This window comes from Phyllopteryx taeniolatus, chromosome 2, assembly GCF_024500385.1.
Source record: "Phyllopteryx taeniolatus isolate TA_2022b chromosome 2, UOR_Ptae_1.2, whole genome shotgun sequence".
NCBI classification, from domain to species: Eukaryota; Metazoa; Chordata; class Actinopteri; order Syngnathiformes; family Syngnathidae; genus Phyllopteryx; species Phyllopteryx taeniolatus.
This window is the reverse complement of record NC_084503.1, coordinates 9,076,948-9,095,815: the sequence shown is the minus strand read 5'-3', so window position 1 is coordinate 9,095,815 and position 18,868 is coordinate 9,076,948. Positions and strand designations below refer to the sequence as shown.

Here is an 18,868-nt window from a genome sequence, read left to right as displayed (position 1 = left end):
ATCAAGCCGATCAGATTGGTGTAAAGTCTAAAGTAAACATTTTGTTATTTTTTTCATTATTTACAATTTATTACTTTAAGGCCGTGATTCTCAACCAGTGTGGTGGGCACATTAGTGTGCCATGAGCGCTCGTCAGGTGTGCCGTGGGGAATTATAAAATTTAATGTAATTGCTCAAAAAATTCTTTATTTACTTTGTTCATCTATTTATGCCAGTGAGGCATAGTGACTGACAGAACAAATAAATGCTCTTCTGTTAGATGGCAGGAAGGACATACAGTAATTAATGTATCCACTTTTTGTGACATTTTTGTTTGTTGGCGTGCCGTAAGATTTTTCTAAAATATGTGCCTTGGTTCCATAAAGCTTGGAAATCACTGCTTTAAGGGGGCTGGGATTTTCACACAGCAAACTGTTTGTGCACTGTAGTGCACTGTCAATTTGAAATGTGCTATTTTTGAGTAACGGGACGGAAATAAAAAATTGTTTTAATCAGATTAATCGATTATCGGAAAAAATAATCGACCCATCAATCAATTATTAATATAATTGTTGCAGCCCTAGTTTACACTACAATAAGTATAAAGGGTACTGAAACAGAACAAGAGCTATTTCATTAGGCATTGTCGTATGTTAGAAGACATTGATATTAACTTAATATTTTGGCATATGATAGATAAATGATAAAAATCTGATTCAACATTAGGAATGATCGAATGTGCTAAATAGTTGACATATACGGGTACTGATGGAAAGGTGACCCACCTGAAGAATCAGATACCGCCCATGCTTCAGGGAGAAGGTGAAGAAATACATCACCAAGAAGACCACCGATAGCGAAGCTCAAAAGCCTCTTTAGCTTCTGGCGTCCAGCTGAGAATAACAAAAGTGTGAGATTAATTATACAGCAGGATGGTAGGGAAATTAACATAATTTAATTTCATTACCTTTATTCTCATTCATTATCTTTCAAATTAAATCATTATTTTAACTAATAAAATGTGATGCATTTAAGATGAGCATCTCTGGCTCAGCTTTAAAAAATTAAAATGAATGACTGGAAATGGTATTTAATTATGATCTGCACAAGACTACAACAAGTTACAAACCCACTAGTTAGAAGCTTGATTAGATCATCACAATAGCAGATGTTCATGTTTGTAAATGGAATACAAAATAACCATCAATTGCGTCACCTGAGGACAGGAGAAATGAGGGATGAGCAGCATAGAAAACAGGAGGTGCTTACTAGCAGTCTCAAGGGGGTTGGGACTACATTAAATAAGTCATCAAGAGGTCTTTCAGCCTAACATTGACCCTCAACATCTGGCCAAGGCCACAGAGGAGTTTGTCAATAAGAACAGCAATAATGTCCTAATCCTACAAAACACCTCTGGATGGAGGTGAAACTTAAAAGGTACCAAGTGACAGCCTTTAAAACATGAAGGATTTATAGAGGAGCTGTAAAAAGGAAGCGACAAACATCGTTCTCGACGTGCAAATCTGGTGAACAACTACAAGAAATGTTTGACCTATGTGCTCGCTAACAAGGCCTTCAGTGTCAAGTACCAAGTAATGTTTTGCTTGGGGCTCAAATACATACTGTATTTCTCTCGATCAAACATGAATTCAAAACCTTCATATAACGTGATTTTTTTTGTTGATATTCTGTGTCCCTTAACAGAAGAAATAGACAAATCATTTTTCTGCGGGTAAACCTATTACCCCACCACTGTATTATCTGTTTGTAGCTCCCCGGGAAATTACTAACTTCCAGTCAGATGTCACTAGAAAACTAGAAAAGGCCAAAAATATATTTGTGGTACTATGAGAGGGGACACTGAAGAGGCCACATGCTTCAGTCTAATTTAGCTTGGGTCTGATGAGGAACTATTGAGGTTGCTGACGGACGCTGATTGGGTGAAACAGATGTCAGTCATTCGCGTCACAGCTTTGTTTACTTTTCACATTCACAAAGCCGCCATTACCGGGTGCATGCAATTTTACGACAAGGCTCAAAATAAGCCGATTTCCATCACAATTTGCGAGTCAAAATGTGCATTTTGCACCTGATAAAAGAATACAATGAAAAGCCAAACATTTTCTGTCGCGCATGGTGGAGCAGGAGCAGGAGCAGGCTGGAGAAATTCGGTGCTCGCCGGACAGCACACCGGCGGCTTGGCCTCAGTTGCCGGGCTGAAGCCAGGCAAGGAGTGGCCGCCGATGAAGTGGCAGGGTCCGCGGGAGTGCGGCCGAGTCTCGGTCTCGCTAAGAAGCGGGCTGGTCGGCTGGAGAGGGGCGACCCCACACGGGCGTGCGCGCTCTCCTCGGCCATGTTGGAGGTGACACCACGGGCCGGAAGAGCCGTCCGATGGCGGGTCATCAATGCAATGATTTTTCAGATCCAGCAGGTTGTCAGTAATGAGCAACACAGGACATCATTAGTGTCATTTGGTTAAGGTACCCTAAACTAATAGGTACGGTAGGAAAAACAAACCACATGGGCCACAGGAACCTTTTGCTTCCACTACCAGGAACTCAAAGTTCCTGGGTTGGTTGGTGGAAAAGGGGCTTACTTTGACCTAGCCTTACACTGTGCTGGCGTACTGCCATTGTGGACAGGGAAATGCAACCAGCTCAATATCAGCTGATGTTTTATGGTCAATGTGCAGAGTTTCCAATGCTGTGCACCCATGCTGACAGTAAAAAAAAAAAAAATGTAAATGTCTGGAAATACCGCATCCACAAGGACAAAAATGGTGGTAGACAGAATACAAATGGTCATTACGGAAATTTAGAGGCAGCTAAATATAGATAGGGAAGGAGTGCAGGGATTCTTGGGGGTTCAACTATCCTTGAGAATTGTTCTTCCCACTAGAAGGGCAGCTGTGGCTCAGTGGGTAGAGCGGGTCGTCCAGTGACCGAAGGTCGCTGGTTTGTATCCTCAGCTCCGACTGTCGGTATGTCGAAGTGTCCTTGGACTAGACACTAAACCCTAATTTGCTCCCAGTTTGCCTGGGACCGCCTTGCATGGCAGCAGCCGCCCATTGGTGTGTGAATGGGTGAATGTGAGGCTTTGTAAAGTGCTTTGGGCACTGTGATAGTGTAGATAAAGCGCAATATAAGTGTAGTCCATTTACCAAGTCATGTTTAAGTGTCACGCAATGTGGATCTAAATACCACTGTGCCAGGAGGAGGGTATACAACAATGCAACTAGTTTTGTAACCATTCATGTATTGGTTTCTATTTGGCATTAAAAACAAATTCTGTTGCGAGTCACAGTGCATTAAGCAAATAGAATTAAGCAATGGTTTGACAGGGCTCGAGACTGGCGGCTTTGTGAATGTGAAAAGTAAACTAAGATGTGACGCAAATGACAGACGTCTGTGTCAACAAATCAGCGTTCGTCAGCACAGCCTGCCCCTCGAAACATATTTTGCAATTGGGAGGTGATTGGCAATCCAAACAAATAACAGTTTCATCATGTATGACTAGTAGTGGTGGGTTTTGATCCAAACATCGATAAAATTGATACCAAGTCAGGATTGGTATCGGATCGATACTAGCGTGAAAATATCAATACAGTGGTTTCAGTTTCGCTCTTGCAAGCACTGCTTCGGTTTCGTCAAACAAGCGATGCCAGACTCCCCGTTTTTGTCTCAGCAGGGAGCAGGCACAATTTGCTCTTCCTACCCCCTCTTGTAGTTTGATGTTGTGGCGGCTCATGACTTGGCAGCACACAGCAAACAAGCAAGCAAACTGCCGGCTCGGGTCGGCCAGCCCACCAGCAATTAATTTTCAAAGTGAAACTGTCCATTTGTCACGTTAACCAATTTAAAAAGTATAAATTATGGTAAAACCTTGATGTAATACATTAATCCCAGGTTTAGGGTTAGTTATAAATGTTATTTAAATGAATGCTGGAATTGAATTACTGGAAATGTTTTACAAAAAAAATCCAGACATGACGATGGGGAAATTTTTTTTGTTACTGTCCTCTTGTTTCTGAATTAAAATAAAGTATTATATCTTTACCAATAAACTTTGTCCTAATTTTGTCCTGGGTTTCAACTATCCATCCATCCATTTTCTGAGCCGCTTATCCTCACAAGGGTCGCGGGAGTGCTGGAGCCTATCCCGGCTATCATCGGGCAGGAGGTGGGGTACACCCTGAACTGGTTGCCAGCCAATTGCAGGGCACATAGAAACAAACAACCATTCACACTCAAATTCACACCTACGGGCAATTTAGAGTCTTCAATTAACCTACCATGCATATTTTTGGGATCTGGTAGGAAACCGGAGTGCCCGGAGAAAGCCCACGCAGGCACCGGGAGAACATGCAAACTCAACACAGAACTGTGAGGCAGACGCTCTAACCAGTCCCCACCGTGCCGCCGGGTTTCAACTATCCATCCATTTTCTTGACCGCTTATCCTCACGGGTCGCGGGCTGCTGGAGCCTATCCCAGCTATCTTCGGGCGGCACCCTGAACCGGTCGCCAGCCAATCACAGGGCACATAGAAACAAACAACCATTCACACTCACATTCACGCCTACGGCCAATTTAGAGTCTTCAATCAACCTACCATGCATGTTTTTGGGATGTGGGATGAAATCGGAGGGTTTCAACTATTTAATAATAAAATAGAAAACCTTACAAAAACACGTGAAGGTCGTAAAAATGTATTGAGATTTAGCAATTTGATAATGCATTTACCTTAATTATTGAAAAGTATCGGTATCATTATTGCCGATACTGTCCCTGTATCGGATTGATACCAAAATATGCAGTATCACACACCAGTAATGATTAGTGTTGATCAAGTCGGCATTTTGTTAACAATTCATTATATTTTAACCATGATTTCACAAACCTCTATACTTCTCCATCAACACCTTCAAAGCAAATAATAATCCATCTCTGGTACTCTTCCTAGACATGAAACCATACTGCTGCTCACAAATACTCACTTTTATCTAGAGTCTAGCCTGCACTACTCTTTCCCATAACTTCATTGTGTGGCTCATCAACTTTATTCCTCTATATTTGCCACAACTCTACACATCGCCCTTATTCTTAAACATGGGCACCAGCACACTTTTCCTCCATTCCTGTGGCATCTTCTCATTCTCTAGAATTCTGTTGAACAACCTGGTCAAAAACTTCACAGCCATAAGTATAAGTATGTCATCAGGACCAACTGCCTTTCAATTTTTCCATCCTCTTTAGTGCCTTTCTAACTTCCCCCTTACTAACCACTGCTACTTCCTGGTCCATCACATTTGCTTCTACTTTTCCTTTTCTCTCATTTTCCTCATCCACTCTTCAAAGTATTCTTTCCATCAATCCAACACACTACTGGTTCCAGTCAACACATTTCCATCTCTATCCTGAATCACCCTAACCTGCTGAAAATCCTTACCATCTCTATCCCTCTGTCTGGCCAAAATGACTGTCCAACTTGGCATACATATATCATATTACGCCTTTTTTTGGCCTTTTGCCACCTTTACCTTCACCCTACGTCGCATCTCAGTGTATTCTTGTCTCCTCAGTCGTCTCAGTGACCCACTTCTTAGCTAACCCATTTCTTTACATGCTTTCATGCACTTTAAAGTCTCCTTCTCACCTCATCTTACCAGAAGACACACCAGGTAAATCTGCCATCTTCTTTTCCTGTTTTTATTAGGGATGCACGATAACCATCGGACCGATAATTATCGACCCGGTATTGGGAAAAAATTGACATCACAATGATGTATGATATTGAAAAAACTGTACCGATAACATGAGCCGCCTTATGAAGCTCGGCGCTGGTCGGCAGTGGCTGCTGTTGCTGCATTGGTTGTGACAATAACAGATATTGTGACCGAAATGATTCACCCACGACACCAAAAATAGTCAATAGCCACAGTAAATTAGCATCAGAGGTGGGTAGTAACGCGCTACATTTACTCCGTTACATTTACTCAAGCAACATTTTCCATAAACTGTACTTATCAGAGTACTTTAAATGCACCGGACTTTTTACTTTTACTTGAGTATTTATGTGCAGAAGGATTGATACTTTTACTCCGTTATTTGTTAAATTATTGACAATTATTAAATTGTTGAAGACCCCTCATATAAACCATACAAAAAAATTATATTGCTTATTGGTATCAGTTTGGAGAGGCAGAAAGTTATCAGTATCGGTGGCAAAACACAGTTATCATGCATACCTAGTTTTTATTAGGGATGTCCCCATCCAACTTTTTCACTTCCGATCCAATACAGATATTACAACCTTGAGTTTTGGCCGATATCAGCAATAATCATACGTACTTGACTTATTTTGTAGTATGGTACTTTGGAAAAAGCTTGATCAAGTGATATGAGAAAAATTGACCGATTTATTATTAACCAATGGGTTACACAAAGTCACTTTAAACATAGGAATGTACTCCAATTGACTAAAATAAATGTAAAAAATATACTAGAAAATCCTGGAAAATAACTTCAAAGCCAAAAACAAAAAATATTTAAATTGCAACACAACCACTGCTTAACTTAAAATATTCTAAATTTTAATAGATTGAATAAAAAATAAATTAGAAAACCATGAAAAATAACCTCAATAAATAATAAATACAAATGATACTTTTACAACAATAAAAATTCAATGCAGTTGTTTTTTACTATCAGTATATGGTGGGAACAGCATTTGCTTTCTCCACATGTGTGGCAATATACTTTTGCTGTGCATGTCTGACCTCTGAGGGACAGTGTGTTGCATGCAAAAAGATACACGCAGTGACAAAGAAAGGAGCAGAAGTCACAATCTAATATTGTTAATATAACTTGTTTTTCACAGAGTTTGAAGAAAATATGCGAGAGAGTAGTGTTATTAGGTTTCCCACATAGTTTCCAGGCACGACATGCCCCGCTGCAACTTGACTGGTTCCTGTGTCGCGGGAAGGGCAGGCTACGCAGCTGTCACGAGATGACCATCCCAAACGTATCACTTTGTACAAAATAAAAACAAAGTTTGGTATGGTTACTGTAGGTTTAGAGCAAGGGTTGGGGCTTAAAGGTCAGAGGGTCCACCTCCTCCTCATATTCCAACACACAGCTCGCCATTGCATGTAGTGTGTAGCGCGCTGTGTTTGTCGATTGCAACGCCAATTCTGGCAGCCCTTGTGGTGGATAGAGTAACCACACCTCGGTGTCTTGAGCTTCGGGTATGTTCGGGGTGGGCTCAATATGCGTCATAAAAACCTAATTTTTAGCTAAACTATGGTTGAAAACTTGCTGGAAGTTACCTGCATGTATTACATGACATATAAACAATGCAAATATGAATTTTAACTGACCCCATAATATCTTTGTCATCTGACCTTTAAGGCGGTTTAGAATGGGTTAAGGTTAGGATTAGGATGGGTTACGGTTAGTTGGAAACATTAACCTCGCCACACTTAAGTCACATACTTCTTTTCCCACCTGGAAGTAGTCTGGCGTGTTCTACCGGGATACAGCAGCCAATCATAGTGTAGCAGCGTGTGTCATGGAGCCGGTAATATTGGAGCAGGGCGTGTCCTGCTTGGAAACTATGTGAGAATCCTAATAACGCCAGACAGTATTATTATATTGCCTGTTTGTACTTGCTTGTACGCCGTTTGTGTACCAATATTCATAATTTTGAGAGAGAGAGATATAAGTTCACTGCTAATTTTCGTTAGCTCGTCAATGGTGTTTTTCATTCATTGTGTGTTAGCTTTGAGCTAGCAATTTTTGTGTATAAAAACGAAGAAAGAAAAAGTCTGATGTACAGTATTTGAACATTCAATAGGTGTAATTCTTTTGTTGTGTGAGTTTTGTTTTACAGTGAACTTCAACTGGAGTGTCAATAAAATTACTTTAAGCAAGCATTATTCACTCTTACTCCTTGCTTCTTGTGATCACGTGGGATCTGCATGCCGTCGGCGCGCTGCTGGATAAAAGTGCTGGAACGCAGCATGGAATGGACTGCTTGTATGAGAGTGGTAAAATCGGAGAGTTTAGATCCAGTCCGATCCGAACCGTTACTTTTGCTGACATCGGACCAATTTCCGATCTCAAAGATCGGACCGGGAACCCCTCGTTTTTATTATTCGTAAAGCATCTTGTAGTACCCTTTAAAATCCCTCCATAAAATGAATGTGTTACTATTATTATCCATCCATGCACTTTCTGAACCGCTCATCCTCACTAGGGTCGCAGGTATGCTGGCGCCTATCCCAGCTGAGTTCGAGTGAGAGGCGGGGTATACCCTGAACTGGTCGACAGCCAATCACAGAGCACATACAGACAAACAACCTATCATGCATGTTTTTGGAATGTGGGAGGAAACCGGACTAGCCGGAGAACATGCAAACTCGACACAGGCGAGGCCAGATCCACTGTGCCTTATTTTTATTATTTATTATTATTATTATTCAAATAAAGCACATTTTCATCACAATTGCAAGAGGCAATGGTACTTGGCATTGTCGAGTGATCAAATATAAGTAATTATATCATACTCTAAAAAACCCGGACGCCTCCCTGGTGAGGTGTTCTGGGCACGTCCCACCGGGAGGAGACCCCGGGGACGACCCAGGACACGCTGGAGAGACTACGTCTCTCGGCTGGCCTGGGAACGCCTCGGGATCCTCGGAAGAGCTGGATGAAGTGGCTGGGGAGACGGAAGCCTGGGCGTCCCTGCTAAAGCTACTGCCTCCACGACCCAACCTCGGATAAGCGGTAGAAAATGGATGGACGGATGGATGGACTAAAAAAAAAGTGGTATTGGTGCATTTCACAATTACAGGGCAGATGGAGACAAGAGTGTAACACAGTAAAAACATTGTAGTATCACATGACATATTTTGCAAATGCAGATTATAGAAATGCAGACTATAGAATCATCTTGCTACCTACAGCAAAATAATATAAGTAATTCAGGTTAAAGGTCCTACCTTCAGTTTTAAGGGCTGCTCCAGCTTCAATTGGAATGACGAGCAGGGGGAAAATCCCACTGAGGCCTACAACCACTGAGCCCGCAAGGGATAAGAGCCAAACATGAGCATGCTCACTAGCTAGGAAGTCTGCTATCGCCTGGAGGCCTTGGAGGTCATCAGTCAAGTTAGGGGCTGGTCTTGCACCCGTGGCTGTAGCATGTGCCATGGCTGTTTGAGTCATCTTCTGGCCTAATACCACCTCGGATGTCAGCATCAGCGGGGTGACTATGATAAAAAGAGCAGATACAGCCCAGATGGGCCTCTGACAGCCTTCAGCTTTCATCCGTCCTGTGGGCCAAAGAACACATGTAACCGGAAATCCTGTAAAAATAGGAACATAGCATATACTATAGGTTAGCAGAATATACAGTATGTAAATTAATTTCTCATTCCAAGAATACTCCAGTAAAACATACTTCAGGAAACCAGGTGCTATCGGAAAAAAATAGAAATATGGGAACATCCTGTCATACTGTGATAAGACAAAATGCATACAAAATATTCTGGTTTATATATTTTGTTCAGGAGCAGAATACAACAGTGCCTCACCTCCCTTTGATGACCATATTGGGGAAAAAAAGAATTTGTTTACAACAAGTTATGTATGCTACATTTAGTTTAAAAAATAATAAAATAAAATAAATTAAAAAAGTAAAATAGTTACCAGTCAGAAAAGACAACTGCAAGGCACCCTGATTACTCAGCAAGTTACAGGTAGTCTAACTTGGAAAACTTGTAACTATGATCTCTCATCTCTAACTGGTGCATGTCACTAAAAAGCTAGAGTCAAAAAACATACAGTGCATAAGAGCATTGCTCAAACGAGCAGCAGGCCAGGTATGTACCAACAAGGAAGGACACTGAGAATGAGCCATGCTATTCAAACAGTAAAAACTGGATTTTTCTGCCCTGCAAAAACTTGTGACACAGACTAAACTGAATGCTCTAATAGGCAGGTGTGTTGTTGTGGACATGCTCTCATTGTCAACTGTTGACTTAAGACTCCTTGCCCTAATTGCTAAAATCAGACATGCAAACACCCAAGGCATGAAAAAGGTGACAAATTTTTTTTTTTTTTTTTTAACATAAATTAAACAATCTGGAAGACTGAAGAGTACAGTAAGAAGAAGAAGAAGAATCATCTTTTATTGTCATGAACATGCATGCATGCACACGAAATTTGTTCTCTGCATTTAACCCATCACAGTGAACACATACACATGTTAGTGGAACACACTGGAGCAGGGGGCAGCTGAAGCGCCCGGGGAGCATTTCGGGGTATCAGTGTCTTGCTCAAGGACACCACAGCCGTGAGTCCGGGGGATGTTGGCGGATGTTCCAGTCGGGGTTTTGAACCTAGGTCCCCCACAGTGGCAGGTGATGATCTTAACCATTGGGCCACGGCTGCCAAATCAACACATTTTCTTCACACAGAAAAACATGTACACCACTCAAGTACATGTTGAAGGACAAATTTAAAGTAAACTCCGATTGAAATGACAAATACATTTAATTCGACTACTGACCTCTCCTATTGAAATACAGTGGTATACATTTAGAAATTATTCCTATAAGTTAAAACAATTATTTTGTTGACACCATAATTTGATCAACTGTCGCCGCTATGTTTAGCGTGCGCAAAGAATTCTGGGAATGATGACGTAGAATGGCTGTTGTAAAATTGTTTCGTTGCTGCTCTCTGCGGAGCTAAGCTAGCCACGCGAACAACTATTATCCTCAGTGAAAATAGTAAAAAAAAAGAAAACGATGGGAGGATGTGGCTGGAATTGTTGAGCTGTAAACAAACCATCGCCACCGAACACAGAGTTAGTAGTGAAAAATAGTAAAATAGGTATGCATGTAACTTTATTCTCAGTTATCACTGAATACATTTATAACATCAGGCAAAACGAACAAGTACCATGAGCAGCGGCAAAAATGAAACAGAGCTCTTTTCAACAGATACTCTCTTTCTTAGTCGGTATTGGCAAGCAGTAGCTACAAACAGACCACTGAAAATGACCAACGGGTTTCAACCCACATGTCTTCTTCATCCTCATTTCTTGTTTCTTCCTCTCTCTCCTCATTTTCCTGATCACGCTCTGGTTTGAACTGAAATGGCTGAAAAGCGTTCATCGCTGCTAGGGGCTGCTACTGTGGCTACTGCTAAAAACTCCAGGCGTCGGGCACATCCCCATTTGACGTCACTACCCAGAATGCACTGCGACGAAAAACTAATGGCAGCCTATGCTGAAATTACGATTTGTAAAAATATATAAATCTGGAAATGATTATCGAAAGTTGTATCTTATTGTTATGTGCCTCAAGTCGAAAGTGATCATATATACCAAACATGTCATTGTAATCGAAGTTCACTTTAAGATTAAAAAGATGTGCCACATGAATAGCATCCTCCTCTTTAAGCACTCTTATTCTGGAAAAGAATTGACTAAAATCATTGTCTGTTTCATCTCATTTTTCACTATTACCAATTTCAAAGGCTAATCCCAAATGCATCCTCCAGGAAAATATTAAGTACAATATTTTCTATTTTTATTGGACATTTCTGAATTTGAAGGTAGTTCATTCTGTGTTCTGACATAATCCCAAACATCCCTCTGTCGATTAATACATTTAACATTAACATCCGTAAACTAATTAGTTAATAGTAGGCGCGTTTCCTTTTTTTTGTTTGTTTTTAATGTCCCGTTAGGTCAAGCAGAATGGAGCAACTGTTTCCCTTTTATGCCGGAACAATTTTACTGTGTCACAGTGGAGTTTTTAAGATGCCACTGCGGTTTCTTAGTATTATAATTGATGTTTATTGAGAATCGGAGTCGATCAGTCAAACGGAACAAAGTTTCCAGAGGGGAGTGAGAGACGAAGACAAGAGACAATGCACTAATTGTAAACAAGATCAGAAAAGTAAAAACAGGACAGGACAAGGACAGCAGAAGAAGCATGCAGGACAAGGGTCGTGAACCCGGCTGGACAACTGAAGTGTGGTGGGAGTGACTGTAAATTATAAAAGTCTATAGGAGGTGAGTGTGAGTGAGGGGATACCCAAGTAATTCACATATTCATGAGTTACTTGTCGCAATAAGTGAGTGGCCCCACACCCAGCGAAAAAGTCCCAGGGGTGTGTGCCTGTGGACACATGCAAGTGAATTGACACCGTTTCGCATGCATAATGACTGACAGAAGAGTCCCGTAATTGCTGTGCCTGCACCGCGGAGGCTGAGGACTCCACCCAATCAATCCAGGGGCGGGATCGCTTTTTCCAGAAGTGGTGTGTAATTTAGATTGGTTAGCACTGTGAGTTTTGGCAAAATATTAATACCTAAATATTTAATGTTTCCTATAGCAATGGGGTAATCTGGGATTTGATCTGCAGGAGTCCATGGTTTTGCCATTATTGGGAGTATTGTTGATTTTGTCCAGTTGATAAAGTAATCTAATATTTTTGAAAATGTTTTAATGAGATTGAAGACTGCCTGAAGAGACGACTTGGGTTCCTGTAAATAAAGAAGAATATAATCGGCATACATATTGATTTTGTGTTCTGTCACGAGCGAGCAGATACCTTTAATATTAGCATTCTGACGTATAGCGTGTAGGTGTTTCCTAATTAATACAAGATGTACTAGCGGATCAGCTCTTGTCGCCGATGTTACGTGTGCTTCGCGGTTCCGCTGGGACCACAACCAGTGCCACGACCCGCAGCACCTCAATGCGAAAATACAAAAGACCAGTGCGACAAATACAACGCTGGCTGATCTGATGAGCAAAAATGTTGCTTCAACGTAAGAGTAGGAGTAGAGGATGTCTGCTCCAGAGGTGGGTAGAGTAACCAAACATTGTACTCAAGTAAGAGTACTGGTTACTTGACAATAATATGAAGTAAAAGTAAAAAGTAGTCCTCCCAAAAAATATTTGCATGAAAGTAAAAAGTACACAGTGAAATAATTACTCAAGTACTGAGTAAAGAGCACAAACAATATAAAAAAAAAATACTAATAATAACATTTGCAATTTACTGTATGGTGTTTTCACAAGTTAGCGGAAATATCCATGTTTGAGAAGACAGTGCCAGACAAATCCCAAACTACATGACAGCTGTTGTTTTTGTTCGTCTAAATGTAAACAAGAGTAGCGCGCCATTGCCTTCATGGTAACAATGACCTTTCCAAAACGGTGGTCATTCAGGCAAGACAATGAGTCGGGCAGTTTTATCTAGTGTTAATACCTATGCTCGGGAAGCCCAATAGAAGACATTGTGTGAGGTCATGTGACTTTCTTTTGTCGTTTGATTGGTGAACTAGACTGAAACGTCACGAGCGCTTAAATTAGATTGCCACAAACAGCACCCAACGCGGAAGTCGAAGTCATAGTCTCGCGCATTAAATAGTAGATAAATAAGCAATAATTGATAAATAAAAGTAGCGAGCGACATTTAGATTATTCTAAGAGTGTAAAAGTCGAGTTACCGCTAGCTGTCAGTGTTCAAGGAGTACGAAAAAGCCTATGACGACAGCGATGGCGACCCCCCCCCTCCCCCCATGAGGATCTTAGAGGGGAAAAACTCGATCGGATCTATATGACTCACATAAATGGCCTATTTTTTAGTTATAAATGGCCAATTTTTAGGTCAAAACATCGAATTTCGCCAAAAGGCGACTGATTTGCATGTATGTAAAATACCTGTGATAGGTTATTAAAGTTATTTTATGTCTATACTACTGCTGCCGAAGTATGGACGACGCACAACAAAAGATATCTTGGCGTGGATGCACATTGGATAGACCCACCTAGCATGGAACAAAGGAAAGCAGCCCCAGCGTTTAAACATTTCAAGGGACATCACAATTATAGTAAAATAGATACTAGACAGTACTGCAGCTGAGCTTAACAACATCCTTACGCCATAACTCACAAAAAAAAACCATCACCAGTCATATACAATGGCTCCAATGTCATCAAGGGCTTTAAAAAGTCCCAGCCGGGGAGGATGACGATGACGTGAAGTTTATGGAAAATTATATTTTTCAAAACAGTGGTGGGAAGGAGGATGATGATCATACTGTTTTTTTTTTTGTCAATGTCTTTCTGTCTCCAAAGTGTTCTGTAAATTGTAAATCTGTTGTCGTACTAGAGTGGCTCCAACTACCGGAGACAAATTCCTTGTGTGTTTTTTGGACATACTTGGCAAATAAAGATGATTCTGATTCTGATCATGACGATGGTGTTGCAATTACTTTGCTACCGCATTGAAGATGCACATCACACACGTTAAACCTGGTTTTCTGTACTGATGTTGACAAGTGGTTACTGTCAAGATCAAAAGCAAAGCAATACACAAGAAGTGCCACAGCAAAATACACAGCCTTATGGAACAATGCTGGTTCCTCAACAGTGGCTGCAGAGACGGTGGATGTAATCGCAAGGAGGTTTCTAGTCCCTTGCACTACCAGATGGAATTTCCAGCTGAATTTCCTCCAGGTATTACTTAAAAAACCATCACATAAAGGGAGCATTACGTCATTAGGAAGTATTATGTGAGGAAAAAGTCTATAACTGACATGGTCCAGGGAGAAGACCACCATTTCCACAGCACATTCCTACCGACACTGATACACGAGGCCCTGGAACAGAAGAGTGGCCTGGAAATCCTCGTTGACCTTCCAGAGGCCATTGTCACGTTAAGAAATAAATACAGACGCGTAATGGAAAAAATATATATTTAGACATGAATTAATTCATTCATTTTCCATACCGCTTATCCTCACTAGGGTCGCGGGCATGCTGGAGACTATCCCAGCTATCTTCAGGCGAGAGGCAGGGTACACCCTGAACTGATCGCCAGCCAATCGCAGGGCACATATAAACAAACAACCATTTGCACTCACATTCACACCTATGGGCAATTTAGAGTCTTCAACTAACCTACCATGCATGTTTTTGGGATGTAGGAGGAAACCGGAGTACCCGGAGAAAACCAACGAAGGCACGGGGAGAACATGCAAACTCCACACAGGCGTAATATGTAGGCCTAATAATGTGATGTGTGTGTAGAAATGATCAGTAGGCCTATTATACATTCGCATTATGCATCAATTAAGGATGTCGTCTTGGCTGCTCTGCTCAGGCTTAAACTACACTGGCTGCTGACACAGGACAGAAGGACCAGGCCAAAACATGCACTTATTTCTGAAACCTTTAGTCGTGAAGAAAATATATGAATTAAGGCCTACAGAAAACCATAAAACATTTACTGACTATGTTAATAAAATCCACCAGAATGCTCTCAACACTGTCTGACAGTGTACCGTCAAGGTATAGTTAATTCTGTAATGTTGCAAGGTTAACTAGCAGAAACTAAGGAGTTACTCATCAAAAGAATAATGACTAGATGCAGAACGCAGTGATTCCAAAGCAGGGTGCTATGCCACTAGTTCGCCGTGAGAAATCCTCAGAGGTGCTGCGGGATACTATCCAATTACACACAATATTATTTATTTATTACAAATATATCTTCATTGATCTTTCTGTGCCAGTGACTTATAGTGACAGGCAGAACAATTAAATTATCTTTGCTAGATGGGAAAAGTTACAATAACCCTATGCATCCACCTGTTACCATAAGTCATGGCTTCCTAAGCGTATATCACCGTTGTGTACTATTAAACAAGCCCAGATTGCATACTAAGTTTATGTGTAAGTAAATTGAGACAAGACCATCATTATTTTAGTATTCATACCTTTTGTTAGATTTTTGTTTGGTGGTGTGCTGTGAAACATTTATCATGTAAAATGGTTGGAAAACACTGTACCTGCCCGGACGTGAATGAAGTTGCTCTAAATTGAAAACTATATTTAGCTTTCATGTGGCATTTGCCTGGAATATAAGTGCTCGTTCCTCTTGGAGTTTCAGGAAAAGATAACATGACACGCTGAAGATTCTTCATCCACCAATACGTAAGAACAACAAATATACATTCATAGTGAGTCAAACATCCACTGCGCCGTGTTTAAGTGTTTATTAGCTTACTGTCACTTTTCTGTCAGCGTCAGTCTAAACTAGCTCCGACTCATGCACTTAAAAGTTAGCAAGCTAACGCTAGCACCTGGGGGGAGGGGGGGGGGCACAAACAAAACACTTGCAAGCAAAAGTCATCTGCGTCGACACATGAAATCAATACTATCACGAGCATCAGTTTCACTAAGTTAGTGCCGTGGCATAAAGCCCATTTTATAGCTCCATACCTTATGATTTAAGCAGTCTTTGCACCAGAGTGTCCCTGCCATCCAGGCCAGCTTAACGGAGGCTGTCTTGCGCCGCACACTGAAAGGATCCCCAACCGGCAGCCCACGACAGGAATGGTGCGGCTGGAGCTGCCTTCACTGAGCAGAGCTTTTTTTTTTTTTTTTTTTTCCCCCCCTCTTCCTCCAAGAGCCACGTATGAGGATCCTAGAGGGGAAAAAGCTAGCAAACGAGAAAGGAAGTCAAGTAAGACACGTGGATGATCACGCCCCACAAAACAAAACACTTCATTACGTAGTTATTAGACAAGGCGTGTGCTGTTTTTAATACGCAAGTAATTATTTTATTAGACACATGGCGCCGGGTTTAAATACAATATTGTCACAACAACAAAATGAGCAATCAAGTGTTCAGTAAGACCAAAATATCCGTGCGATGGTCGGTTACAAACTTGCACAGATTTAACATCTGCAGAACAGTATGAAATGTACGTTATATTACTTTATAAATATTTGCAGATCCATTTGCACATTATTTGTATGCACTTTCAGGAATGTCTGCACATTTACCTCTACCATTTAAAAAAATGTCAATTGTTAGATTGTAAGTAAAGAACAAAATGAATGGTTCCGTCTTCACAATTGCCACTAACAAATCAAAGTGTTGCATTTCGTATCTCCTTCCAGTTCATAAACATCAGTGCCTTATATAACACTTGTTCATGGATTGTATATTTAAAACAAATTATTCAAACACCTTTTATTTACAAGATACTGTATATGCATCGTTCAATTAGGTCATTCTAAGAGGTGTGTCCGGTATTCCAGCGATGGCCCGTGTCACTCCAATCTTTCCTTTAGAAAGAACCTCACATTTATCGAACTATAAATGCATTTCACAAACAACACTAAATACTATCCATCCATCCATCCATTTTCTGAGCCGCTTCTCCTCACTGGGGTCGTGGGCGTGCTATCCCAGCTATCTTTGGGCGGGTGGTGGTGTACACTCTGAACTGGTCGCCAACGAATTGCAGGGCACATATAAACAAACAACCACTCGCACTTACATTCACACCTACAGGCAATTTAGAGTCTTCAATTAACTGACCATGCATGTTTTTTGGGGTGTGGGAGGAAACCGGAGTGCCCGGAGAAACTTCACGCAGGCACGGGGAGAACATGCAAACTCCACACAGACGAGGCCTGGTTTTCAACCCCAGTCCTCAGAACTGTGAGGCTGATGTGCTAACCAGTCGAGTGCCACTGTGACTGATTATAATTTGTGTGGAGTTTGCATGTTCTCCCCGTGCCTGCGTGGGTTTTCTCTGGGCACTCCGGTTTCCTCCCACATCCCAAAAACATGCATGGTAGGTTAATTGAAGACTCTAAATTGCCCTTAGGTGTGAATGTGAGTGGGAATGGTTGTTTTTTTATATGTGCCCTGCGATTGGTTGGCAACCAGTTCAGGGTGCCTCCTGCCCGAAGATAGCTGGAATAGGCTCCAGCACGCCCGCGACCCTTGTGAGGATAAGCGGCTCAGAAAATGGAAGGATGGATGGATGCTTTCTTTGTTGTTGTTTTTTTGACAGTTTTTGGGAGATTTTTTGGCATTGTGTTGACAAATGTTATTTAGAGAGGTGATAGAAATGCTATATTTAAGTACTGCAAAGCCAGGGCACATAGAAGGGTAACCAACAAACACTGAACATAGGAAACAAACAGTGACCAGGGGATAATATGGTGTGTGGTGCTGGTTTGTGGTGCGCAAGAAGAGTTTTGTGCGACTTGTGTGTTTAGTGTGTGTGAAAACAAGCAGAGCAGGAAAGCAGAGAGATAGGAGTGAGGATTCATGCTGGTGACATGCGTGATGCAACAAAATACAATACACTTTTGACAATTCATAACGACAACAGATCAAAAGAAGTACTTATCTAGAATAGCCAGGGCGTGCCGTTGACATCACGAAACAGTTGGCCGTCGTCATATAGCTTGTCGACAACTAACCACGTTCGTTTGGCTTTGTCGCGGTAATCCTTCATCAATGGGTACAACATTTTACACCTCTCGTAGATTTCCTTGGGGAACTGGTTGTTCATTCTAAACGAAGTCCCTTTGAGCTCCCGACCTTTGGATTTTACAAACACTTTTTGCTGAAAGTGTTCAAACTTTGCAATGATGGGATGTGGTCGGTTTCCTGGACGAGGGACTCCCAATCGGTGGACATGGTGAAAAGTAATCTTGTCGACTGTATCTTGCTGTATCTTAAGCGCGGACAACATAAACTTTTTAATCTGCTCCTCGGGGTCTTCCGGGGCATTTTCTGGAATGCCCGAGAAGATGAGATTGTCACGCATGCTTCTTGATTGAATGTCCAACGTAGTTTCCTTCATGAGTTTATATTCCAGTCTAAGAGTTTGTAGTTCTGCTGACATTAACATCATGTTTGATCAAAGAGCAGTATTATCTAATCTTAGCTTGTTCACTTATTGTTGCGTGAATTCCAAGTTCTTTCTGAGTTCGGCGATCTCCTGGCAAAGCAAATCAAGTGCCATTGACAATTTCTTGTCGATTGAAAGGATGACAC

General features: G+C 41.3%; 1 protein-coding gene across 5 annotated transcripts in view; it reads right to left on the bottom strand.

Moving 5' to 3' along the window:
• The window catches only part of slc39a13 (solute carrier family 39 member 13), a 34,922-nt gene extending 17,710 nt beyond the window's left edge, over positions 1–17,212 (bottom strand). The window contains exons 1-3 of one of the 5 annotated variants that reach the window (XM_061758942.1): positions 16,285–17,212; positions 8,980–9,342; positions 765–872 (exon numbers count right to left, since the gene is read on the bottom strand). In XM_061758942.1, the coding sequence (XP_061614926.1) occupies positions 765–872; positions 8,980–9,304 (433 nt within the window). In that variant the 5' untranslated portion in view covers positions 9,305–9,342; positions 16,285–17,212. The remainder of the gene's footprint in view (positions 1–764; positions 873–8,979; positions 9,343–16,284) is intronic. The other 4 variants (XM_061758924.1, XM_061758917.1, XM_061758932.1 and 1 more) reach the window with 4 other exon arrangements.
• Between the last annotated feature and the right edge of the window lie 1,656 nt (positions 17,213–18,868).